A 27,818-nucleotide genomic window follows, 5' to 3' on the forward strand; every position below is an offset into this window, starting at 1 on the left:
CGAGCTCAGCAAGCCCATACAGCTGGGGGTTCAGGTGCTACAAGCCCCTGAGAAAATTTTGAAATCTGACCAATTACAGGGAAATTTTGAAGCCATATGAAATGTGTATTCGAGCATATTCTAAGGTCAATACTAATTACTTCAGCACACTGACTTATGATTCTATCACTAAAATAGACTTATTTTAATAAAAGGTAAAGGTAGTCCCCTGTGCAAGCACCGGGTCATTCTTGACCGGGTGGTTGGCCATTGCCTTCCCCAGTCATCTACACTTATTTTAATAACAAACACTAAAAAAAAATCCATCAATTTTGCTGAAATTCACTCATTAAAAAAAAAGTTTTTTGGGGATCCTCTGGGATTAGGGCGCCTGATGCTTAAGCTTCATTCGTTTCATAGTAGATCTTCCAGTGGTCTCATGTGACAGAGAGTTCCACCAGACTGGAGCCAGAGCTGAAAAGGTCCTGATTGAGGACAGCCGGATGCTTCATGGGATGGGGACCACCAGTAAGTTGTTACTGGATGAGTGTCATGCTCTCCGAGGGGTGTATCTGGACAGGCGGTCCCACAGGCAGGTTGCCGTAAGTTGGTTGTGTGACTTGATGGCGCTTTAAACGCACAAGCCCCATCGAGCTCAAAGTTCAGAGGCATCATTCAGAGTTGCCCTGACTTCTTCATCTGGAATCAAGGCACCGACGGCCAGAGCTTGGTTGCTCAGATTCTCCCTAGGCCCAGCTGCCTCAGGTTTGTCTCCTCTGACTGACAGGTGCTCTCTGGAAGCCAGTTAGCTGAGGAGCCTCTCACGGGAGATGCTGGGGTGTGGATCTGGACCCTATTGCATGCAAAGCTGGGACTATCTGAGCTTGAGGTTGCCAACCTCCAGGTACTAGCTGGAGATATGCTATTACAACTGATCTCCAGCTGATAGAGATCACTTCACCTGGATCAAATGGCCACTATGGCAATTGGACTCTATGGCATTGAAGTCCCTCCCTCCCCAAACCCCACCCTCCTCAGGTTCCGCCCCAAAAACCTCCTGCCGGTGGCAAAGAGGGACCTGGCAATCCTAACTGAGCTGCATTCCTTCCCACTGAGGTGTCCGATGGCAGGGGGAATGTATGGTGGCCTGGCACACTGGTCTGGCTGGAAGCCCCACCTCCCACCCCAGGAAGGTCAGTGCCGGTGAACATGACAGACACACCCAGTGTGTGCACCACCCCACCCCCTTTCAGTTGCTGGGATTTCTGTTGCTCTGCTTTTTCTCCATCCTCTTTGACAGTCATGAAACTTTTGCCAGACACAAACGGGAAGTTGAGGAAGGCGAAGGAGTGAGAGACACAGAGATAACCTGAAAAACAAAGAGCAGCATAATTCCCCTTCCTTTGGGAAAGGCCTGTAAAGAACCCCGACAAAACCTGATGCTGATAATCCACACTACATCTGATGTCATCCCTCCTTCCCTGAGGGAATATCAATCGGGTGGGGATTTGTTTACACGGTATGTTTTTATCCTATTATTCCCACCACACGTGGTCCTCACCTCCAGGTTATCCTAACAACCCTGTGAGGAAGCCTGGCCTGAGAGAGGAATAGCAGCCCAGAGTCACCTGCCCAGCTTCGTGACAAGCCGAGATTTGAACCTGGGTCTCCCAGGTCCTGGTCTGGCACTCTATCCACTGGGCCACACTCCTTCTGTTTCCATGTCTGGACCCTAACCCTACTCACATGCGGTTTATGAGGACCAGTCGGAGAGGCAGAAATGGAGGGGGGCAGGAGGTATGGCCTGTGGATTCCATTTAGAGCCCTGTATTCCCACCCACCCACCCCCTTGAAGTCAAGTACTGGAAAAAAAAAAACCACGTGTTGACTTTTTTTGTCGGCACATGTCATTGTTTCTAATGTCTTTGGGCCCTTGGCTGAAGAGCCAGAGCTTTGGGGTCTTCACCAGGAGCGCCAGGAGATTCAAACGAAGACTAAAGCATTTCCAAGGGAGAAGGAACAGGAGGGGCCAGACACTCCCTTTAAAACAATAATTCCCAATTGGGGCCACACCAGTGGTTTCGTAAAGGTTATTTTGCACAGCACACTGTCAGGTTGCTCATGGCAAACCATGGAAGGAAGACCTCCTTCTCTGGCTGTGACTCCTTCTCCCCCGCCTCTGCATCACCTATGGTTAGAGTAATTCAATCTGTCCCCGTGCAATGACACAGCAGTAGTAGATATCTTCAGGGGAGACTGCCCACTGCATCTCTTAATGAGTCACTGCTCTGCTCACCTACTGCAAACAAGTAGTGGGCAATTTTACTTCTCCTCGTTTTAAAAGTACAAGCATGCCTTCAGCTTCCCACCTGTTACTTCCTCGTGTTTACATCACACCCTGCTTCCATTCAGTCTTCAAAACCGCCACGAGTCTTAGGAATTGTGGAATTGTGGTTCACAGGCTTTGCCTCTGGAATGGGGACCCCCAACCATGAACCAAGCACAAGGAGGTCTTCCAAAGATGTCCCAGCATCACCTTGCAGCTCCCTGCAAGCTCGGAGGCTTTGGCAGAGTTCACAGATTCTTTCTAGAGTTTGCCTTGTGTTTGTGTTGACAAGGGCAGAGAAGCCAGCCGCTGAAGGAAGAATCTGCCAGAGCCAAAATTGCTGCTCATAACAATAGGAAGAAGAGGTGAAACAGCCCTTTGCTTCTGTCTTTGCTTGGGAGCCCTTTGCCTACACTTTCCTTTGGAAGAAAGATGTTTAGATGTGTGGTAAAGGGGACTTGGTTCTTGGGGTCAGGTGCACGGGAGCAGAGATAATCCATTGTGAAATGTATGGGGTCCTGCATATGGCTCTTGTTCCACCAGACACCACAATGAAGGTTGTCTTAGAAAACCAGCCTTATCCCACGTATCTTCACAACTTCACCTTATCCCATGCATCTTCACAACTGAGAGCCAGCGTGGTGTAGTGGTTAAGAGCGGTGGTTTGGAGCGGTGGACTCTAATCTGGAAAACCAGGTTTGATTCCCCACTCCTCCACTTGAGCGGCAGAGGCTAATCTGGTGAACCAGGTTGGTTTCCCCACTCCTACACATGAAGCCAGCTGGCTGACCTTAGGCTAGTCCCAGCTCTCTCATCCCCACCTACCTGACAGGGTGTCTGTTGTGGGGAGGGGAAGGGAAGGTGATTATAAGCCAGTTTGATTCTCCCTTAAGTGGTAGAGAAAGTCGGCTTATAAAAACCAACTCTTCTTCTTCCGCTTTGAGGCAGGTCCTATCAAGTCCATTCTCCAGATGGAAAAACTGAGGCACAGCCAATCCCCCAACCCCCTCCCCCCCACACACAGCCAAGACCTTAATGTCACACAACAGTTCTCTGGCTGGGGCCAACTCAGAAGTAGATCCAGCTCATCCAACTTCAACAGCTTCTTGGCATCCCAGGTAGAAGAAATTGAGGATGAGGCAAAAGATGGACCATCTCTTTCCACTTATATTATGTTTTCACTCTTTTCTCCTCTGGATTTTGCAAACAAAAAAAGTGCAAAAGGAAAGTGGCCATGATCCATATTTTGGGTCTGAGGGCCACACGGAAGGCCAGATTATGCCCCTTCCTGTCCACCCAGTTCTATCCCCATCTAGTGTGAGAGGAATCCTTTTATGCTAAACCAAGAATTTTCAAAAGTATGTAACTTAAATAAAGAGATTTTTTTTGTAAATACCGTGTGCAGAAATGTATATGAATTATTTATTTGTGAACCCTGAGGGCGTATTTGTGTAAGTGAGTGTTGTAAGTCTGTATATCTGTGGAATTCTCTTTTCCAGACTTTGTAATGAAAAAGAAGAAAAGGAGAATTCTGCCTTAGAAGAGATCAGAAAAGCTCTCTCTCTCTCTCGCGCTTTTTTAAATGTGAAAATAAACTTCTTTACAAACAGATTCAGTCATTTCCAAGCCTGCTTTTTTCCTGCTAACTCTGAAAGATCAAAACACTCTAGAAAGGAATGAGAAAGAGGAGGACTGGGGAGGGGAATTCCTGTAATTCTCACTTGAAGAAGAATATGCTGGGGCTATTCCAATAAGAGATTTATTTAAATTTCTACTCTGCTTTTTGATCTGCAAGAATCCCAAAGGTGCTACAGTAAAAGTAAAAAGAACAAAGTAAACAATTAAGATGTCCCAACCATCACGACAATTTCATTCATATGTGCAGTTTAAAAACAAACAAACATTCATACCCTCTCTAAGGGTTGCCAACCTCCAGGTGATGGCTGGAGATCTCCTGCTATTATAACTGATCTCCAGGTGACAGAGATCAGTTCCCCTGGAGAAAATGGCCATTTTGGAAGGTGGACTCTATGGCATTATCCTCAAATCCTGCCCTCCTCAGGCTCCACCCCTAAAATCTCCAGGTATTTCCCAACTTGGAGCTGGCAACCCTACCCTCTCCTTCTTTGGGAGCTTCTTCTGCAGCCACTGTTAGGACTTGGGCTGTCTTCTGCAACTGGAGGAGGAAGAGGATCTCTTACTAGGGTTGCCAACCTCCAGGTGGGGCCTGGAGATCTCCTGGAATTACAGTTGATCTACAGATGAGAGATACCAGTTCCCCTGGAGAAAATGGCTGCTTTGGAGGGAGGACTCTATGGCATTGCACATAAATTATTGTGATCACAAAAATACAAGGTTATACCATAATATGTTCACAAGTCAAAATGGCAACAATTCTTTTGGCATAACCTTGTTAACTCAGTTTAGTCATTTTAGCTTCTCGAGTCAGTTCAGGCTTGATTTGATCTATAACCCACTGGTTTGTTTGTTTGTTGGCAGTCCAGGGTATCCGTAACACTCTCCTCCAACACCACATTTCAAAGGAATCTACTTTCTTCCTGTCAGCTTTCTTCATTGTCCAGTTTCCACACCCATACATAGTAAAAGGGAATACAATGGCATGAATTAACTTGATCTTGGTTGCCAGTGACACATCCTTACACCAAATTAAGCAAATAAATAATGAAGCAAAGACAATGGGGGCGAGAGGTCAGTATTAGTATCACCCTTGTCTGCTGTTGAGGGCAGGGAGAATAGGGTTTCCTTGAGGTCACCAAATGGGTTCATTACAGCACTGGAAGGGTAGAACTCCCAATCAACATCTCTTCAGCCACCGTAATCACACCAGATCAATTTCATAGAATCATAGAGTTGGAAGGGACCACCAGGGTCATCTAGTCCAACCCCCGGCACAATGCAGGAAATTCACAACTACCTCCCCCCTACACACACCCAGTGACCCCTACTCCATGCCCAGAAGATGGCCAAGATGCCCTCCCTCTCATGATCTGCCTAAGGTCATAGAATCAGCATTGCTGACGATGGCCATCTAGCCTCTGCTTAAAAACCTCCAGGGAAGGAGAGCTCACCAACTCCAGAGGAAGGAGAAGGCAAAGGAGGTTCTTCTGGCAAGCACCACACCCAGGTTCTGCAACACTGAGTTTCCATCTGGATTGAGCTATGGCGACATCTCCTAAAACAATAACTGAAACCCCCTCCAGATCTGGTAAATGCTGCCCAGCTTTCCCCATAGTTCAGACATGAACTGCTCCATATTGCCAATCTATCACATTTTAATCCTGCCCGCCCAAGGAGCTCTGGAGGGATTATTGAGTTTTCCTTTCCATTTAATTCTCACAACAGCCTTCTGAGGTATGCGAGGCCGAGAGAAAGTGACTGGCCCGAGGGCACCCAGTTTGCTTCGTGGCAGAATAGGGATTTGAACCCAGGTTCACTAGTCTGAGCCTCTAGCTACACTGGCTCATAGTAACAGCAGGCACACCTCTTTTTAAAGCTTAATTTAAATTGGAGGCACTTTTCACTCTCACACGCCAAACGGTTGGCTTTGAGAATGCGTGAAAGAATTACCAGCCCTTAAAAGAAGCCCAGCTCTTGTATTTCTGCATGGGTCACTGATTCAGACCCATGAAGAGGCATGCAGAGACACAGCAGGCAGCCTCCTGTCTGGGTTGGTCCTTTGGGGCTCATGCCATTTATTTCTTAGTAGGAGCATGCCTAATATATTGGGTGCAGTGGAACACAGGGAGGACAATGCTGCTGCTGTCGTCTTGTTTGTGGGCTTCCTAGGGGCACCTGGTTGGCCACTGTGTGAACAGACTGCTGGGCTTGATGGGCCTGGTCTGATCCAGCAGGGCCTTTCTTATGTTCTTGCGTCTTGCTCGTATGGGATCTTTCCACACGCTGTCCTATCCCTTGGCAAGGGCTGGTGTAACCTCCGAAAAGAAAGAAAAGCCAAAGCGAGTCACAAAGATGCCAAAAGAAAAGAAGACAAGAGAGTCCACAGCAGGCAGGGGGTTATCTGCTCTCCTGAGTGGAAATATGGAGAAGGGGGGGGGGCTGTGCATCTAGTGTTGGCATTTTTCTGCTGCCCTCGCCAGCCAAGGCAAACACTTCTGTTTGGTCTCTGCAACTCTACCCCCCACCCCCCGCCGCGTTGATCCTTCCGAGCGATGCTGGGAAGCTGCAGGCCAGCCCAGGGCTCATATTTGGTGCATTATTAACGCCCACCTTTTAAGGGGGGTAATTGCCTTAAATGACCACTTTGGGTGGGGGGAGGGGTGGTTTCCATAGTTTCACAATGCAAAAGGGGAGGGGGAGGCCAACTCGAGAGGGGACTGGCCGCGTCGCTCATCTGCTTTCGGCCGGCTTCTGCCCAGCAGCTGCTCCCGGGGCCAGACTGCAAGCAGGTCCCTGTCTTGGGAAGCTGACAGATGGGTTGCGAGGCTTAGCTCTCGAAAGGGCCCCAGACCCTTTTCCAGACCCCCCTCTCCCCACCCCCCTCCCCACACGGTTCTGCTTCCCAAAGAGAAGGCCAGACTGCTCCGAAAGACATGAGGGGCACACGCATGCGTAGGGTTGCCAACCTCCAGGTACTAACTGGAGATCTCCTGCTATTACAACTGATCTCCAGCCGATAGAGATCAGTTCATCTGGAGAAAATGGCTGCTTTGGCAATTGGACTCTATGGCACTGAAGTCCCTTCCCTCCTCAAACCCCGCCCTCCTCAGGCTCCTCCCCAAAAACCTCCCGCCGGTGGCGAAGAGGGACCTGGCAACCCTAAGCATGCAAGTGGGGAGCAGCTGGGGAGCCACACCAGGCTCTGTATCAAGGAAGGGGCAGAGGGGCAGGATAGAGGGTTGCCAACCACCAGGTGGGGTCTGGAGATCTCCCAGTGAAGTGCCTATAATCTTCATTATTGTTGGAAATGTATGCTTTTATACTCAGTCCGCATACTCACACTTATAAAGATGCTAAGCCCGGGGTATAAGGGTTAGCATCTAGCACAATACCATATTCTGCGCACATATATAATGGCAATACCCCATGTATAAGGGGTCAAGTATTATTCTTTGGTTCAGATTCACTAGTGTGTGATCACTGGGTTTAGCATAAGCTCGCAGCCATTATGAATCAGGTGCCAATGAGATCATCCTTATAGGCCTGGTACAGCCAGCCGCCTTAACAAGGCCTAAACCTTTGATTTAAGACACCAGGAGTGTCAGATAGGAATGTTAAGTTTCGTTTCTCCCTTACAGATCATGTAGCCCCCTAAATCCATGCCTCAAAACCACGCTGATAGGTTATGCTAATCCAAATGTATCCATTATTGGGTCTTTGTGTTTCTACGCACTATATGACATATTTGTAACACCCCTGAACAGAGGTTATAAACGTTGTTGCAATCCTTTGTTCGGGTGTGTGAATTGTCCTGCGCATTTGGGGCAGTTCTCACCCAGTTTGTATATTGGGCCTAATAAACAACTGCTTTAAACTCTCAACCTCCTACTGTGTTATTGTCATTGGAAATTAATACAATAATACAGGCATATCATCAGAGTTACAAGTGATCTCCAGACTACAGAGATCAGTTCCCCTTGAGAATGGCTGCTTTGGAGGGTGGACTGTATTGTGACACATTGACATTGAGCTACCTCCCTCCCCAAATCCTGCCCTCCCCAGGCTCAACTCCCCAAATTCCAGGAATTTCCCAACCCAGAGAGGCAACCCCAGGCAGAAAGAGAGAGTCTGGCCTTCTTCTATCGCCCTTAGACTGTCTCAGAGTAGGGTTGCCAGGCCAGCTCTGGGTTGGAAAGACCTGGAGATTTTTGGGGCGGAGTCTGAGGAGGGCAGGATTTGGGGAGGGGAGGGACTTCAACGCCATAGAGTCCAATTGCCAACGCAGCCATTTTTTCCAGGTGAATTGAACTCTATCAGCTGGAGATCCGTTGTAATAGCAGGAGATCTCCAGCTAGTACCTGGAGGTTGGCAACCCTATCTCAGAGTCTCACGGCACCTTTAAAAACTAACAGCTTCCTCATATGTGGGCATTGGATGAAGTGGGCTTCAACGGGGGGGGGGGAAGTATTTGGCATAAGAAACCTGTTAGTCTTTGGATGCCAGAAGACCCTAGTTTGGGTTTCGCCGTTAACAGGCTCTCGCTAAACCTGTGAGATTTCTGCCTGTCTGTCAAGCTGTCTAAAACAACTAACCATGAGGCAGGAGAGTGCCAAGCAAGCGGTCATATCACCAATGGTTGTGCAGGCTTCATCCTGACAGGTGAATAGGAACTCACTCTCCAGGCAGCAGACAGCCAGGAAGAGTGCACAGACTGACCCGAATCCTTAACATTTTGAAAAATGGCTATTTATTTTATTTACTGCATTTATACCCCCACTTTTCTCTGCAACGGGGACCCAAAGTATCTTAATATTCTCCCCTTCTCTATTTCATCCTCACAACAGCAACCCTGTGAGGTAGGTTAGAATGAAAGTGTGTGACTGGCTCAGGGTCCGCCAGCTAGCTGCCATGGCAGAGTGGGGATTCGAACCTGGGTCCCCATGAGAGCCAGCATGGTGTAGTGGTTAAGAGTAGTGGTTTGGAGTGGTGGATTTTAATCTGGAGAACCGGGTTTGAGCCCCCACATGAGCGGTGGACTCTAATCTGGTGAACTGGATTTGTTTCCCCACTCCTCCACATTAAGCCATCTGGGCTAATCACAGTTCTCTCAGCCCAACCTACCTTACAGGGGATGGTGTCTGTTGTGGGGAGGGGAAGGAAAGGTGATTGTAAGCCGGTTTGATTCTTCCTTAAGTGGTAGAGAAAGTTGGCATATAAAAACCAACTCTTCTTCTTCTAGATCCTAGTCCACCCCTTTGAATCACCACATCACGCTGGCTCTCTTTCTCCTAGTGGGCATTGCTAAAGCAGAGGATTATCATATCATCTATGGTGACAAAGGACTTCCTGTTTGTCTGATCACACTGCCCAGTTTGAATTCTTGATAAAATATGAAAAAAATTAGGAAAGAAATATCTTAATCTGACTTTTCCATTCCATCCACAAACTTCGGTTACCTGCCCCTTGAGCTATCTTTGTCTGAACAAAAAAGCCCCCGGTATTTTTGCCTTTCCTTGTGATGAGGGTGCTCCAACCGGACCCCCAGTTGCCCTTTTTACACCTTTTCAAGCACTGCAATATTATCTTTGAGAGGCCATGCAAAGATCCACACACCATATTCAAAATCTGGCCACATCTGGCCACCAAAAGCCAGCCCAGATGATTAGCTCTTCTACAACCTTTCCCAAAGACCCTTTGGCAGTTTTCCAAGGGAAGGGAATGGCAGAACAGCCACTGAAGATGCCCTCTTAGGGACACACGGGCGACTCAGCATATGGTCACCATGACTTGGCTGAAAAGACAACACATGGATGACTCAGCAGATGGTCAGGAGGGCCAGATTAAGTAGTAAAGAGTTAGGTGGGATTGTATTGTCCAGCCCACAGAAGTCCTGCCTGTCCCCTTCCTTTAGTGTCCTGCTTAGGATCGCCAACCTCCAGGTCTGACCTGGAGATCTCCCAGAATTGCAACTGATCTCCAGACTGTATAGATCAGTTCCCCCGGAGAAAAGGGCTGCTTTGGAGGGTGGACCGCATGGCATTATTTCCTGCTGTGGTCGCTCCAGGAATTTCCTGACCCATTGCTGGCAACCCTACCTGTGTTACAACAAGCACTTTCCACACTAGCTTTATAGTCATAAGGACTAGCTACTTGCTTTATTATTTCGAAATGAACGTTAGGAATCTTAGGTTGCTAAATGCTGCAGAGGAAATTGCAAAGGGCAATGGTGATGGGAAGAGGTTTTTTTTTAAAAAAATTTTTTTTTAAGGAAGAGGCCAGAGGCCAGTTGGCTTGGCTTCTTTCCAAGTTTAGGAGAGACATGATAGAGGTCTATAAAATTATGCATGGTATGGAGACAGCGGACAGGGAGAAGCTTTTCTCCCTCTCTCATACTACTAGAACGCGGTGTCATCTGCTGATGCAGGTGAAAGATTCAAAACAGACAAAAGGAAGCATTTCTTCACACAACACATAGTTAAATTGTGGAACTCCCTGCCCCAGGATGTGGCCCTCCTCTGGGTCTTCCTCTTTTCCTGCTGCCTTCTACTCTTCCTAGCCTTGTTATCTTTTCCAGTGACTCTTGTCTTCTCATAACGTGACCAAAGTACGATAGCCTCAGTTTAGTCATTTTAGCTTCTAGGGAAAGTTCAGGCTTTATTTGATCTAGAACCCCCTGATCTGTCTTTTTGGTGGTCCAACGGTATCCATAAAACTCTCCTCTAACACCACATTTCAAATGACCTATTTGGGTTGGGCAGTTCCGCGCACATCTCTGGTTGCGACTGAATTGTGCAGTCATTTCAGCTGCAGACATGCAGCCAAATTGCTTGCCCACAAAAGAGGCTGCCTGTTGCATCTCTGCCTGTGACCGTTCCGCATTTGCCTCCTTCCGCTGAAGAGGCATAATGAGACACAATGCAAAAAACACAGACACTGTTTCATGCGACAGCCCAAAAAGGAGGGCAGGTAACTTCAAGGAAACTATCAATCTTTCTCGGGGCGGGGTGTGTTTATATGTCACCAGAAGCTGGTGGGTGACTACCCGACCCTAAACGTATCAGCGCGGAGCTCCTGATTCTAACAGAGTGTTCTTTTCTCGGGGAAAAAAATCCCTGCACATTTTAAAAGAAAGTCCCTCAGTACTACATTCAGCGTATTATGATTTTTGCAAAAAGGGCAGCGCCTGATTAAGGCAAGCAGCTCCCTTGGCCCTGTGAAAGGTGCTGGTTTTGCATGAAAAAAGAGCGCCCGGGTGCAGAGGGGGAGGCTGGTAAATCCCCAGCTTTGGAATATGGTGGTGTGTATCTAAGAAGGGGCGTGAGGGTGGGGGGCTGTCCCCGGCTCAGGGTTAATGAAGTGGGAAAAGAGTCTCTCTTAGAAGCATTGCAAACAAAGTCCCCCACCCCACGCCCCCATGCAAAGAGGCCCTGGGCCTAAAGGCCTACATGGATTGACTTAAACCCAGGGGATAAGTGCTTTAAATTAATCTCATTGACTAAGAATGAGGCCAAACAAAACTCTTTTAAAATCATATTAAAAATCTATCAAAGGAACAACTTGCGCTGGGTCTGCTTTTCATTTTGCGAGAGAGAGAGAAAAGGGGGAAAAATAATCCGGCAACCGTCATCCTTTCATTTACACAGCCAGAAATGCAAATCAAAGACATTCTGTGCTATTTAATTGTTCGTGTACCTTCCAGCCGATGCCACTGTGCACGCTAATGAACGACAACCCTTTCGAACACGCTGCAAATTGCAAGATTGAAATTTGTCCTTGCTGATACACATCTAGGAAGAACCTGGAGAGCTTGCATGGATAGGCGTAAGAGAGGGATCCAACCACGTTAAATATACATTTTAGATGCAGAAACAAAATATGAAAGGAAAAAAGGGGGTGTGGGGTAGAAGCTACAGTTGGAGTTCCAGTGGAAGGAAAGATACAATCAAGAAGGTACTGTTAAGAAATACATTGAAATGTGGTGTTCTGAAATTGAAATACTGAATTTAGCGCTGGGATTTGTGGAAAGCTGAAGGGATGATTGCAAATAATCTATGCTAGAAATTCCTAAATTGGTGGGTCACAAGAAATAAATTAATTACTTAAAAGCTCCTGTGAGCACTAACCACCCACTCACACGGAAGCTGCCAATAGTGTCTCTGCATGATTCATTGATCTGGCATCCTCTCCTTCCAACTGCTTTCCTCTGTGGAAGGTGGGTAATCCTTAAACAGCGCAGCAATAGTCACTATTCCTGATACACAAATACAGAATTAATCTACACTGCAAGGAGACTGCCTGTTATGCTTCTGCATGAGTCACTAGAAGGTTGTACTTCCGATAGCAGGGAATTCCTCCTCTTGAAAGTGTTTATTTATTTAGCACTTGTGCCCTGGGTTTAAGTCAACCTACGGAGACTTTGGAACCCAGGACCTCATAGGATGGGGGGAGACTTTGTAATGTTTCTAAGATAGATGCCCGTGGTTCTCTTCTCCCACACTGTGACAGATGACAGGCTCACTGTCCCATTCATGCTAAAATCCCGTGATATAAAATCCCGTGTTTTGAATCACTGAGAACGGATAAATACTACTTGCCCATGAGACAGGAAGTACACTCTTAACATATGTTATAAGGTTAAACATTGGCAAAACAAGCTGCATGGCTTTTGAACATCTGATGGTGATCCTTTGCTGCTCAGAGGTCAGTTGGGATGCTGGCCCCTGGGCTAAGTCTACTCAGAGGGGCAGCGCTGATCCAAGATCTCAAGGAGAGACGTTGCTCCGTTTCCTGCCCCGGACCACCTTGACTTGGAACCTGACTTCCTGCACCTGTACATGACTTACTTGTGTGACTGAGTCAAGTGCGCTGGACCCAACTAGAAGTCTATTGAGTCTAGCAGGGGTTAGCCACATCTGCTAGAGCTCACAAGCAGGGCAGGAATGGGAAGGGTCTTTGTCTCTGTTACTGAGATAGAGTGCCTCTGAACAGGGAGGATCCCATTATAACCCTTTAAAAAGGGCCTTTGATAGTGTCCCTCGTGACAGGTTATGGGGGAAAGTGGCGGTGACTTTCATTAGCTTTGGCTAATTTTTAAATTACATCAAAATAACACTGCACAGGTGAGATGCGAATCAAAAGGCCAGTTGACCAAAGTAATTAAAACAGATAGAGGGCTTCGTCAGGGTTGCCTTTTGGCCCCTTATCTTTTTAACCTATATCTAAATGATATTTAAAGTACTCTTTCCAACTAATCTTTCCACTCCCCACATCTTTGGGTAAACCCATTTCAAATCTGTTTTATGCAGATGATTCAGTGCTATTATCACAATCTCCTGTCAGGCTAAGATTACTAAATGCCTTTGCACAGTATTGCTCAAATGAAATGTTGGACATAAATTATCATAAAACCAAAAATTATAATCCTTGTGCATGCCTGGAGATTACCTCCACGTTCCCCTTCAGTCTAGGCTTGAATTTTTTTAAAAAAATACAATTTTAAGATACAGGGGCAGTTTTAAAGCCCTCAGAAACCTCCAGGTACTGCAGTAGCTACAATGTTAGGTTTGGTTATATAGGAACGAAGGTGAAGAAACACTTGGTGCAACAGAAATAATACTTTAATAAGTTCTGTAACCCCAAAGCGTTTCGCGTATGCTTCTTCTGGGGGACTCTTTCTCTACTTCAGCATCCTCTGCAAATAGAGAGGGGCTGTGGCCCAGCAGTAGAGCATCTGCTTGGCATGAAGGTCCCAGGTTCAGTCCCAGGCATCTCCAGTTAAAGGGGCCAGGCAAGTAGGTGAGGTGGAGGACCTCTGCCGGAGACTCTGGAGAGCCGCTGGTGGTCTGAGTAGACAATACTGACTTTGCTGGACCAAGTGTCTGATTCAGTATAAGGCAGCTTCATGTGTTCATAGATTCCCCCTGAAGAAGCTTACGCGAAACGCATTGGGGTTGCAGAAGTATTCTTTCCCTTGCACCAATTGTTTCTTCGCCTTCTTTTTGTTTTGGTGTGGCCCCCTCTTTTTCTTCCATGGTTATAGGAACAACAGGTACCAAACTCCCAGTGAGTCCGGATGCTCTCTGGAGGTCCTCGAAAGAGCCACTAGTTGCTACTGACAAGCTACAAATCAGGAATTCCACAGGTTGAGTTTGGGCACATTCTCTCTCAGCCTCACCTGTCTGCAATATCAGAACAGCAGTGACCTACCCAACAGGACTGTTGTAAGGATTGCAAGGTCATGTATGTCATGCGCTTGAAAGCACAATACAAATGCTATTATTAGACAGTTCCTTCCTACGTAAGCTACAATATTATACGATTTTAAGAAAGAGTGCATTAAAATTCTAGGAGAGCAACTGCTGAGGAAATTAATGCGACCCCTTAGATATGTATGATCCACAGACTGACTGCTCACCAATAAGCTGCTGAGGTAAAAAGCATACCAGGTCTCTCCCATACCACAGGGGTCCCCCAACTGGTAGCTGTAGGACCCTGTTAACTGCTGCTTATCAAGTAATTCTAATATGATGTGCAGATAAATTGTTTCATTTCCCCCTATAATTTCATTATTTTAGAGGGACTTTCCTATGCATTTATCCAGAGACATAAATTATGGAAGGACACAAAACACGCAAACGCCTCCCACATTTTGATCATTCCTTACAGCTTCATACTCAGCTCTAAAATCAGGTGCTTTAAGTCCATTCTGTGCTACTACACTAAAGTCATGAAAACCTCCTCCCCCATCCGAGAGCCACTAAAAGTGGGAAGTGGTATAGCAGGTCTCTATGGACTCATTCAGACCTGGGAATGAAACTGGGATTCCGTTTGCAGACCACCACTCAAATCTGGTTTGCTTCAACAAATGCAAGTTTGATCACCCGAACTTACAAAGATGGGTTTGTTCTTTCCTCTGCAGAGACCAAGAGTCCCAAACATGGGGAACAAGCCCAGATTAAGCCAGAAGATCTGCATTCATCACATGAATCTATACTTCAAGCTGTCATCATTAAACCTACTTAAACCCACCACTTCAGATCCCGATTTGGTGGACCTTAACTGACTAGTCAGTTGAGCATTCTCATACAATCACTCTCACACTACTTGACTCACAGTTTGGGGCAATGTCTGAACTCAGCTTGTTACCTCTGGACTCTACAGCAGAGCAGAGCCTCTTAAATTTGGAAAGAAGCTTAGAAAGAAGGCGGTTAAGGGGAGACATGAGTTCTATAAAATCATGCATGGTATGGCGAGAGTGGACAGGGAGAAGCTTTTCTCCCTCTCTCATAATTCTAGAACACAGGATCACCTGCTGAAGCTGGAGGGCAAGACATTCAGGACAGATAAAAGGAAGTATTTCTTCACACAACTCATAGTTAAATTGTGGAACTCCCTGCCCCAGGATGTGGTGATGGCTGCCAACTTGGCTTTAAGAGGGGAGTGGACATGTTCATGAAGGATAGGGCTATCCATGGTTACTAGTAAAAATTGATACTAGTCATGATGCATACCCGTTTGATACTTTTGCAGGACAATGACTCAGCTCAAACTCAACCCCCTTCTGACTATATATATTACTCTTCCAACACACTTTGACACTGAGAGACACTGTCCTTCAGTGTTACTCCTCTGAAGATGCCTGCCACAGCTGCTGGTTTAACGTCAGGAAAGAAAATACCAAGACCACGGTCACACAGCCCGGATAACCTACAAGAACCGATGAGCTCTGACCGTGAAAGCCTTCGACAATATTTTTTTCATACCCATTCTCTCCAGGATCAGAGGAGCATGCCTATTAAATTAGGTGCTGTGGAACACAGGCAGGAGAATGCTGCTGCAGTCATCTTGTTTGTGGGCTTCCTCAAGGCACCTGGTTGGCCACTCTGTGGACAGACTGCTGGACTTGCTGGACCTTGGTCTAATCCAGCATGGCCTTTCTTATGTTCTTAAGTTTTGAAAGATCTTCCTGCTCTATGCCAGGCGCCACTTTCTCATTTCAGTACCGGCCACTGGTTCCATGGCCTGTGTGCAAAAACAATAGTATCGGTGTTTTCCAAACATGGACAGGCTTGTGTTCTGTCTCTGTTGCTGCTACCGTAAATACAGGCCACTGGCAATGGGGCTTTCACATGGCAGGGTTCCCGTTTCTCTGCCCCAGTTCACTGACAGGATATCCCCTCCCCACAGCTTCGTCAGTTTGAGATTTTTAAAATCAGCAACTGAACAGCATTATAACAACATAACAATCTCTATATCAAGTTCTCTGAAATCCAAGCTTTCATTAAAAAACAGCAATGCACTCTAGCTCCTTTCATTGTGGAGGAATGCTTTTCCCTTTTTAACTCTGCAACAAAAAGGGTTGAAGATTTACTTTAAAAAAACACAAAAGCTGGGAATTCAAAGAAAGTAGACAGAGTGTTAAACTGTTATAACAATGGTCAATTGCTGATTTTAAAAAACTCACCCCCTGTTGGGGGGAGGAAATGGCCATGGGGGCAGGGGCAGGAAAAAATGGCTGCTGAGTGGCCAGGATGGGGAAAATCCAAACGTTCTCATCCACACAGCAGCAATCCAGGCTTTGCTGAGACCTTTCCAAAAACTTCACAGCAAAGCAGGTTTGAGAAAGATTGGGAAAAAGCCAACAAAGCCCCAGGAGCACCGATGCGCTACGATGCTGTGGGAAAGCAGGAAAAAAACCCTGCTTCCCAACTGCATCAAACCTGGAGGAAATAACATGTGTGCAAATGGCCTGTGTTTCTGCAGCTTGTTCCTAAAATGATGCAAGGCTCTGATGAGGTGCCCCAAAGGAAAGCAGGTTTTCAGGAGAAAAAGACTGTTCATGCTGCTGGATCTTGCCCATCCTTGTGTCTTTGCAGGACTACGTAATTTCTTCCTTCGTGAAGGCCGCTGCTGCCCCAAAGTTCAATGGACAGTGCAATCCTATGCAGAGTTTACTCCAGTCTAAGACCATGGAAATTAATGGGATTCAACTGGGGTAACTCTCCTTAGGACTGTGCTGTTAGCCTGTCCTCTTCCAAACTGGAGGTTTCAATCCTTGCAAGTATTCCAGGGTGTGCGGGGGCTGACCCCGTCACCCAAGAGCCTAGAGACCAATTGAATGTCTAAACTACCAAGGATCAGCGTGGTGTAGTGGTTAAGTGGAGTCAGCATGGTGTAGTGGTTAAGAGCGGTGGTTTGGAGCGGTGAACTGTGATCTGGAGAACTGGGTTTGATTCCCCACTCCTCCACATGAGTGGCAGACTCTGATCTGGTGAACTGGATTTGTTTCCCTACTCCTACACATGAAGCCAGCTAGGTGACCTTGGGCTAGTCACAGCTCTCCCAGCCCCACCTACTTCACAGCCTGTCTGTTGTGGGGAGGGGAAGGTGATTGTAAGCCGGTTTGATTCTTCCTCTAGAGGAAGTCGGCATATAAAAACCAACCCCTCTTCCTCCTCCTCCTCAACAAGAACAACAACAACAACAAAGCAGTCCATGGGTGTGCTTTGAAGTGATTGGATGGATTTGGGCTCTTCTGTCTAAAAGCTCGCTCAGACCTGCCTGATGTCATTTAGATTTTGGTGGCTGCAGGTTCTGCCCCTGCATTCCTAACTCCTCCACCCACCCTTTGCTGTTCTTGCAGGCAACTAATCTAAATTAAGGATTGCAAGACAAGCAGATACCTTGGAGAAAATGCACCTTTAATTGCCACAGAGTCCCTTTGAGGGAGGAGGAAGTGTTGGAATGCAGCTGGTTTCCTTCCTCAGCTTTGAAAAAAACACCTTCAAATCTTTCTCTTTGGCCCTCCCAGAGGGCATTCTGCTGTTCTTCATCCCCAGCGATTCTCAAGAGTCTGTTTTTGCAGGTGAGGTGAAGAATGGCCAGCTCAGTGCTGGGGCTTTGGCTTCCCAAGTTGCCTCAGTCCTTTCTTCCTCTTGACCTGGGATAGGCCAGAGTCCAACCCACTGGAGTATTCAGACTGCAGCATTTCAGTCAGACAGCGGTTGTTCCGAGATTTCCTGAGATGGTCAGGCCTGGGGAAAGAGAGAGACAGAGAGTGAGGCAAGAGGGGGAGAAAAGGATTGTGGTTTTCCAGGGTGCGTTGGTGATTTTTAAGGCTGCGGGTCTTAATTCTGAAATACATTTCACTCCGATCAAGGCAACTTAAGATTCAGTTCTCACAAGCATGGCGGGGAAACAGTTTCTGAATGCCAGAAGGCAGTCCACATGACAGAATGTCCCTACAGAAAAACAAAACCTGCACATGGAGAACTAGCACACTAGAGGGCCAGCGTGGTGTAGTGGTTAAGAGTGGTGGTTTGGAGCAGAGGATTTTGATCTGGAGAACTGGGTTTGATTCCCCACTCCTCCACATGAGCGATAGATGCTAATCTGGTGAACTGGGTTGGTTTCCCCACACCTACACATGAAACCAGCTGGGTGACCTTGGGCCAGTCACAGTTCTCTCTGAACTCTCTCAGCCCCACCTACCTCACAAGGTGCCTGTGGTGGGGAGGGGAAGGGAAAGTGATTGTAAGCAAGTTTGATTCCTCCTTAAGTGGTAGAGAAAAGTAAGTTCTAGATCAAATCAAGCCTGAACTGTCCCTAGAAGCTAAAATGACCAAACTGAGGCTATCATACTTTGGTCACATTATGAGAAGACAAGGATCACTGGAAAAGACAATAACGCTAGGAAAAGTTGAAGGCAGCAGGAAAAGAGGAAGACCCAGCATGAGATGGATTCATTCTATAAAGGAAGTCACGGCCTTCAGTTTGCAAGACCTGAGCAAGGCTGTTAATGAGAGGATGTTTTGGAAGTCATTGATTCCTAGTGTCCCTGTAACATCACATAACACACATGCTAAAAACATTTGGGATTTAGGAAGGGGGGAATGACAAAAGGAGGGACATAAATATAGGTTTATAAAATTATGAATGGGTATGTAGAGAGCTGAGAGAGGCACAGTTTTTCTCCTTCTCATACCAGAACTTGAGATGGATCAATGAAATTGATTGCCAAGAGATACCAAGAGCAGCAAAGCTCTTCTTCACGAAGTGCGTAATTTATTTATGGAATTTGCTGCCACAAGATGTGCTGATGGCCATTGGCTTAGAGGGATTTAAAAGATCAGACATGGAGGACAAACAACGGCTGTTTGCTAAATGGAACCTCTGTGTCCAAAGGCAGTATCTGTCTGAATAGAAGGTGCTGGAGACAAGCAAAAAGGGAGGGCTGTTGCCTTCACATCTGGAGGCATCTGGCAAGTCACTGTTGGAAAGAGGAGGACTTGTGGTCTGAGAGAGGCTGGAGGCTATCATTAATATCTTTAAACTTAAAGGATAGACTACTGTCTTGTGCTTTGGGTAGGGCAACCCTTGATGACAGTCCAGAGGTTTCAGATGGGAGAAAATGCTGCTGTCTGTCTTCTGACAGGGTGGGTGACTGGGAGTACACCACAACCTGTTTTAATGTCTGCACTGATTTTCATACCATTTCCAAGCTCTGGTGATGTCCTGGGAAGATCTAAACGGGCTGGGGCCACCACGGCTGAGACACTTTCTCTACGCCTTCGTTCCGCCATAACCAAAGATCAGCTAAGAACACTGTCTATTGAATACCAACTAAGTACCAAGTTAGGACTGTGAGAGCGTGCAGAACAACCTGCCTTCAGATATAACATGCATGCACACTGGCTAACAGATGGCTCTCCTTCCTTGGCTCTTGTTTTGAAATTCTATCTGACTGAGAAATCAGATATCAAGGTGACCAAAGTCCCCTCCCTCCATCACGTGTCTTAAAAATGAACAGGGATGGCAAAATATTGTGCTCTTTTATCAGGGAGCGAACCCATGGGTAGCAGTGGGCCGTACCACCTCAGACTTCAGGCAGGTGTGTGTGTCATGCTTTGGAATATTTTGCTCAGTTCAAAACTCCCTGCAAATGGAAAACCAGCACAGCACACAGAGGAGGGCAGGCTTTTCTCCCTGCTACACTGGCTTTCTGTTGGTAGGGGCTTTGTCACACGAAGAAATATTTGAAGCTGAAAAAGCCACTGCAGCTGGAAATGTGGCAATCCCTGAGGGTTAACTCAGGGCTTTGCTACCAGGGTGCCACAATATGTTCCCGCATGTGTGAACCAGACTTCACATCTGTGCAGGGGTGGCAGTAAGCCGGTATGAAGTACCATCTGTGGAATGGAACAACTAAAATCTGGTTCAAAACTGACGCTGGAAACCTCAGGGACTCATAGAGGCACCAGCGGAAACAGTCATAAGAACATAAGAAAAGCCATGCTGGATCAGACCAAAGCCCATCAAGTCCAGTGGTCTGTTCACACAGTGGCCGATCAGGTGCCTTTAGGAAGCCCACAAGGAAGACGACTGCAGCAGCAGCATCCTGCCTGTGTTCCATAGCACCTAATATATTTGGTATGCTTCTCTGATCTTGGAGAGAATTGGTATGCATCATGACTATTATCCATTTTAACTAGTAGCCGTGGATAGTCCTCTCCTCCCTGAACATGTCCACTCCCCTCTTAAAACCTTCCAAGTTGGCAGCCATCACCACAGGGAGTTTCAGCACTGTGTAAAGAAATACTTTCTTTTATCTGTTTTGAATCTCTCACCCTCCAGCTTCAGCAGATGACCCCGCGTTCTAAAATTATGAGAGAGGGAGAAAAATGTCTCCCTGTCCACTCTCTTAGCAGTCAGCAGTATGATGAGGTCTAGAAAGTTTCCTTGAAAAAATGAACATCCAAGATGGTCAGGATTCTGAGAGGTAAACCAGAGTTCCAGGAGGACTAGAACTTTTCTTCTTTAAATAAAAGGAGAGCAGAACTAGGGCTTCTCATTTGCAGGTGGGAGACAAAGCAACTGCCATTCTGGGAGATTCAGCCAACTCTGGGTGTCCCCAACCCTTTCGTTCCAAGCCAAAAAGCAGCCACAGCCATGACGCACATTCCTCGAATCCCCGGTGTGCCCCTGGAGAAGAGCAGGCCATTTGTCAGAGAACACTTCAACCTGGATCATGCCATCCATTCATCTGATAGAGACTCCCAACCGCTTGCCCCATCCGGAGGCTGGTAGTGCCAAGCCACCAGGCTGGGATACCTCTGGCTTAATGCTACCTCAACACCTGCTTTTCTGCCCGTTGACTCAGACGAGCCATCTGTGGCTGACGCACGTCGGGGGCAGAGGAAAGGGGGTACGGCATTCATCAGCGGAGCTACGCTCCAGTAGACAACCCAACAGATGTCCCCCCCGATCGCGTCACTGGCTGACACAGATGCTTACTCAAGAAGGTAACAAGGAGAGGCATCAGCCAACTGAAAAAGACTCATCCATTTGAGATAAAGCTCCAATACCCTTCAAGAGCAGAAAAACAGGGTGGCCTTCAAGCTAATGGCACGTTATTCAAGACTTCAACAAACCTTCACTTATTTCCATGGGTGTAAGCTTCAATCACTGGGGAAGGCAATGGCAAACCACCCCATAAACATAGCCTACCTAGTAAATGTCGGGATGTGATGTCACCCCATGGGTCAGGAATGACCCAATGCTTGCACAGGGGACTACCTTTACCTAAGCTTCAGTCTCCCTGACCTGGATAGCCCAGGCTAGCCTGATCTCGTCAGATCTCAGAAGCTAAGCAGGGTCAGCCCTGGTTAGTATTTGGATGGGAGACCACCAAGGAATACCAGGGTTGCTGTGCAGAGGAAGGCACTGGCAAACCACCTCTGTTAGTCTATTGCCATGAAAACCCCAAAAAGGGGTCGCCATAAGTCGGCTGAGACTTGAAGGCACTTTACACACACACACAATCTGGTGAACCAAGTTGGTTTCCCCCATCCTACACATGAAGCCAGCTGAATGACCTTGGCCTAGTCACAGCTCTCTCAGCCCCACCTACCTCACAGGGGAGAGGAAGGTGATTGTAAGCTGTTTTGATTCTTCCTTAAGTGGTAGAGAAAATCAGGGTATAAAAACGAACTCTTCTTCTTCTTACTCTTTATTATCCCCTCTTTCCATTCTCCACTTGGCCCATCTGCTCCCCCTCCCCTTTAAAGAAAAAAGCAGAGCGTCCGTCTCCACCAGAGCAGCAATCCCTCCTCGGGCAAGACTCCAGCTTTGCTTGCCGCTAATTAAGTGATATTAAGGAAGCTGTAAATGCCACAAGAAAATTGGCAGCCAACCGGCTCCTCCTGACGAGCTGATTGCTTTGCTGAGTGGAGATACAGCTGCAGCTCTGCCTGCCGGGCCCTGTCTGGTGTGGGGGGAGCGGCATCGCATTGTCTCCCCGCCCTGGTTCTCTCTCAAAGACAAAGTTCCCAAGGTGTTCTCCAGAAAGTTGGTCAGCTAGGAAGCCCGCCCCCTCGACTCCTCTGTCTCTTGTGCAGCTAACAACCTCGAGGAGGGGCTGCGGCTCAGTGGTAGAGCATCCCCTTGGCACGCAGAAGGTCCCAGGTTCAAGCCCTGGCATCTCCAGCTAAAAGGATCAGGTGATGTGAAAGATCTCTACCTGAGACTCTGGAGAGTCGCTGCCAGTCTGAGTACACAGTACTGACTGCGATGGATCAAGGTTCTGATTCAGTAGAAGGCAGCTTCCCATGTTCATGGCCTGTTGCCACGGGAAAGCCAGCCTTTCTGCTGTGTGCAAAGTTCTGCAATAAGGCAGCTCACACTCTGTGCTAAGAAAAGTGGAATTGTGCAGTCCATTTTGAAATATGCAGATAGCATGCATGTTTCCCTTTGTTTTTGCATGATTTATTCTGCGATCCTACTATTATGTACCATTGTTCAGGATTTTGATTTGGGGGGACAGCTACATAGGGCACGGAAGCTCCTCACATGAACACATGAAGCTACCTTAGACTGAATCAGACCCTTGGTCCATCAAAGTCACTGCGATAGATGGAGGACGGACGGACGGACAGACGGACGGACAGACAGACAATTTATTTGCGGCACTTAGCCAGTCAAAACATGATAAAACGGAAAGCATGGACTAATAGAATCTTAAGTCACTGCATTGTTTATCACAGGTCTTTGCTGACTGATTGAATTTTTAAAGACGTTGTAAAGGTAAAGGTAAAGGTGCCCTGTGCAAGCACTGGGTCATTCCTGACCCATGGGGTGATGTCACATCCCAACGTTTCCTAGGCAGACTTTGTTTACGGGGTGGTTTGCCAGTGCCTTCCCCAGTCATCTTCCCTTTACCCCCAGCAAGCTGGGTACTCATTTTACCGACCTTGGAAGGTTGGAATGTCAACCTTGAGCCGGCTACCTGAAACCAACTTCCGTTGGGATCGAACTCAGGTCGTGAGCAGAGCTTGGACTGCAGTACTGCAGCTTACCACTCTGCGCCATGGGGCTCTTAAAGACATTGTAATCTGCTTTAAATCACAGTGAGAAAGGCAATCTATAAAGTAAATAAATCAGCTGACTTTAAAACCCACAACCTCTTTCCTCACACTTGGGTGCAATCCTGGCACAGTACACCCCTAGATATGGCTGAGTGTATCCGGTCACCTGAGACAGGGGGAAGACGACAACACAGAAAGGCAACCCAGGGCACAGGAAAGAAGAAGCGGCAGCACTGCTTTTTATATGCCAACTTCCTCTACCTTTTAAGAAGAATCAACCAGCTTACAATCTCCTTCCTGTCCTCTCCCCACAACAGGCACCTTGTGAGTTAGAGTGGTTCCTCAGTGGAACAGACTTCCTCGGGAGGTGGTGAGCTCTTCTTCCCTGGAGGTTTTTAAGCAGAGGATAGATGGCCATCTGTCAGTACTGCTGGTTCTACGACCTTAGGCAGATGATGAGAGGGAGGGCACCTTGGCCATCTTCTGGGCATGGAGTAGGGGTCACTGGGTGTGTGTGTGGGGGGGTAGTTGTGAATTTCCTGCATTGTGCAGGGGGTTGGACTAGATGACCCTGGTAGTCTCTTCTAACTCTATGATTCTATGAGGTAGGTGGGGCTGAGAGAATTCTGAGAGAACTGTGACTAGCGCAAGGTCACTCAGCAGGCTTCATGTGTAGGAGTGGGGAAACCAACCTGGTTCACCAGATTAGAGTTAGCTGCTCATGCGGGGGAAGTGTGGAATAGAACCCTGTTCTCCAGATTAGTGTCTGCTGCTTATGTGGAGGAGTGGGGAATTGAACCCAGTTCTCCAGATTAGGGTCCACTGCTCTTAACCAGTATACCACACTTGTCCCCCAGTATTGCAGAGGGGCCTCCTGGCGCACCTGCCAAAAAAGGTGCTGTGGGTGGTGCATATGAATGTTAAGGATCTGTCCCTCTAAAACAGGGAGGTCCTGGATTCGTTTGCATCCAAGGAAGGGAACCACGAGAAACAGCTGGCTCAGTTCCCGGTGGCTCCTATGTAGGCTGGTGGGACAAAGTAAACAGGCTGCGGTCTGGGATCCTGTAGGAACCCTTCTACCTTGTTTTCTGCTACACAGGAGATGGATCCAGTCACAGAGTTTGGCTTCTGGTCAATCACTTCCCAGACTTATACACCTAAATTAGCCACTTCACAAAGGTCGGAGCAAAAATTTGGAATGCCAAAGCTCGATTCTGCCCATAAATTACATGCTGTGCCCCGGAAAGTATGCTACCTCCTCCATTGCTAATATTCAGGGGTTCAATACAGAGTGAAGGAAAGGAAAGGCACTCAGCGCATGCGCAGAGGCTGTCATTGTTACTTGGAATTCTGCAGGATGGAATCCTGGCAATGAAAAAAGAAACATGGATCTGGAGTGAAAGCAACACGGTGGAGCATTCTACACCCACCCGGAAAGCAAAGAGTTAATCAGCTGATGCTTTCGGCAGCCAATAGTACGGTTTTGTTTTTGGAAGCTCCAGTCAGATTAACGGTTTTGTACTTGGGGTGAGAAAGGGAGTGAGCCCGTTGCCCCCCTTTCCCGGCAGAACTGAACATATGACTGGGCACAGCGCTGGGTCCATTTGTACCCAGGACCTACCAGAACCCACTTCCAATTTGGGTATGGACAGCGGACTCAGCAAGGCCCAGGTCATGGATTTGCTTCAGCCTCTTTATTTATTTATTAGATGGCACATTAGATGAGCCCAGACGGCACAGTATCACCCTGTGTGTCACCTTCAGTTCCCCGGGGAAGAAAAATATTCAAACAAATAAGGAAAGAGGCTGGACCAGATCCATGCCTCATCTCTGGGGGCTGAGTAACTGAAGGGACGCTCCGAACATTTAATTCAGTTTCAAAAACAAACTCAGCTAGCAGACGTTTTGGCAATGTTGGAAGAAGGAGGAGGAGGAGGGGCTGGTTTTTATATGCCGACATTCTCTACCACTTAAGGAAGAATCAAACCGGCTTACAATCACCTCCCCACAACAGACACCCTGTGAGGTAGGTGGGGCTCAGAGAGCTGGAAGAGAGCTGTGACTTGCCCAAGGTCACCCAGCTGGCTTCATGTGGAGGAGTGGGGAATCAAACCCGGCTCTCCAGATCAGAGTCCACTGCTCCAAACCACAGCTCTTAACCTCTACACCACATTGGCTGTCCACCACACTGAACATATGACTGGGCACAGCACTGGGTCCATTTGTACCCAGGACCTACCAGAACCCCACTTCCAATTTGGGTATGGACAGCGGACTCAGCAAGGCCCAGGTCATGGATTTGCTCCAGCCTCTTTATTTATTTATTAGATGGAGGGGTGGGGAATCAAACCCAGTTCTCCAGATCAGAGTCCACTGCTCCAAACCACTGCTCTTAACCACTATACCAAGCTGGCTTTGTGGTGTAGAGGTTACATCGTAAGCTGTTCTGCACTGGGGGGGTGGGTGTTTCAGACCCAATAACAACAACAACAATAAAGAGGTTCCTTAAGAGAGGAGCGACAACATCTCAGGAACAGAGAGCAGTGTTGTCGCCGGCTGCTGTAATCCGGTGACACAGCAGCGTCAGTCATTACCCCGCTCCCCGCTGGGCCCGCGAGACATCAAAGCCTGCCCCGTCCCATCTTACATGCTCTTTATCGGCTAATCAGCCTATTCTTCGGGAAATAAAGCCCCGATAAATCCCCTGCTCGCAAGGGCATTCCTGTCCTGCTGCCCATCTGCTGGTGCGGGTCAGCCGAAGGAGGAGGCAGCGAAAAGCACAGCCTCTCCCTGAGGGATTCCCAACGCAGGGACAATGCGGCTCGGCGGACTTCCCGCCCACCGCCGTTCCCCCCCATCCTACTTCTCTTTTCTTTTTGTTTTTATCCAAAAACAAAAAAAGTGTGCGTGTGTACCTTGTACAGCCCGAGCTAAAGATGTCAGAGCCCTGTGATGCAGATTAAGGGTTTTTTTAATTGTACGGCCAGTTCTTGCAGATTGGACGCAGCAGCAACTGAGTACACATAAAGAGTTTCAACGAAATGAAGTGTATATATGTGTGTAGGGGCGGGGGGAATCAGAACCAGAAAAGTAACCCAGATGTTTGTGGAGGGAGAAAGAAAGAAAGAAAGAAAGAAAGAAAGAAAGAAAGAAAGAAAGAAAGAAAGAAAGAAAGAAAGAAAGAAAGAAAGAAAGAAAGAAAGAAAGAAAGAAAGAAAGAAAGAAAGAAAGAAAGAAAAGAGCAGCATAAGGGGGAGGGCGAAGAAAGAAATTGTAGTGAGAACTAGAGAAAGGTGGAAAGAGAGGAAGAAAGTTATTTATTTATTTATTTCTGTTCCCCGCTGCCTTTTCTTTGAACAAAATGTGGGCTCAAATTAACATGGAGAGGTGGGAAAACACTGATAAGACTTTGTTTGCAATCTGCAATTCCATAATGTGCATATTCCTCAATCTTAATGAGGTCAGTTGCCAATGGTGTTTCATCCCCCCCCCACACAAACTTTTTGTAAACTGCAGTGCATTCTCCAAAGGATGCTGGGGTAGTTTTTACCCCTAACTGCAGCGAATGGGAAAGTGAAATGACCATATAGAGTGAAATTCACAAAAATAATACAGGTTGAGTATCCCTTATCCGGGCTTCTTGGGACCAGAAGTGTTCCGTATTTCAGATCTTTCCATATTTTGGAATATGTGCATATATATAATGAGAAATCTTGGAGATGGGACCTAAGTCTAAACACAAAATTCACTGATATTTTATATACACTTTATACACATAGCCTGAATGTAATTTTAAACAATATTTTTAATAATTTTGTGTACATTGAACCATCAATGGCGCTGCTGAGAGCCTGTGAGTAATGTCTGCATGGCAGCTCAAAACTTCCAGTTTTCAGGTTATTCTGGTTTTTTGGATGTCTGGTTAAAGGATACCCAGTGTGGTGTAGTGGTTAAGAGTGGTGGTTTGGAGCAGTTCGACTCTGATATGGAGAACTAAATTTGATTCCTCACTCCTCCACCTGAGCGGCAGACTTTAATCTGGTGAACCGGGTTGGTTTTCCCACTCCTCCATATGAAGCCATATGGGTTACCTTGGGTTACCTTGGGCTAGTCACAGCTCTCTTAGAGAAACTACTCAAACGTCCCGAGCACGTTAATCATAAAATTAACCCCCCACCCCGCTTGCACCAATCTCTGCTTTTTGTCTCCGTTTGTTTTGGTGTGGCCCTCTTTTTTGATCCTCAGTACAACCTGCATAATTTTTAATGTCTGTGACCTTTGTTTTGGGGTCTCTTTGACCTCTCCCCAGATTACTAAAACACCCTTTTTGTTTTGTTGGGCACAAGGTGGTAGCTCATAAGCACTGAAGGAAGAAGATTCATAAAAGTTACATCCATCATTTTTTTAAAAAAAGAATACAAATAAAACCCACCAATAATTAAATTTAAAATACAGTGCTATGATGAGTTAAAAATTTCAAACACTGAAAGGCACTGGATGGTTTTTCGCTTAGA

General features: G+C 47.0%; 1 protein-coding gene across 1 annotated transcript in view; it reads right to left on the reverse strand.

The window, feature by feature from the left end:
• Window positions 1-17,737: 17,737 nt before the first annotated feature.
• DDX31 (DEAD-box helicase 31) overlaps window positions 17,738-27,818 on the reverse strand; it is a 77,913-nt gene continuing 67,832 nt past the window's right edge. Inside the window, exon 20 of the mRNA XM_056860164.1 lies at window positions 17,738-17,976. Within this exon, the coding sequence (XP_056716142.1) occupies window positions 17,829-17,976 (148 nt within the window). The 3' untranslated portion in view covers window positions 17,738-17,828. The remainder of the gene's footprint in view (window positions 17,977-27,818) is intronic.

The sequence above is a fragment of the Euleptes europaea genome, chromosome 14 (assembly GCF_029931775.1).
Source record: "Euleptes europaea isolate rEulEur1 chromosome 14, rEulEur1.hap1, whole genome shotgun sequence".
NCBI lineage: Eukaryota > Metazoa > Chordata > Lepidosauria > Squamata > Sphaerodactylidae > Euleptes > Euleptes europaea.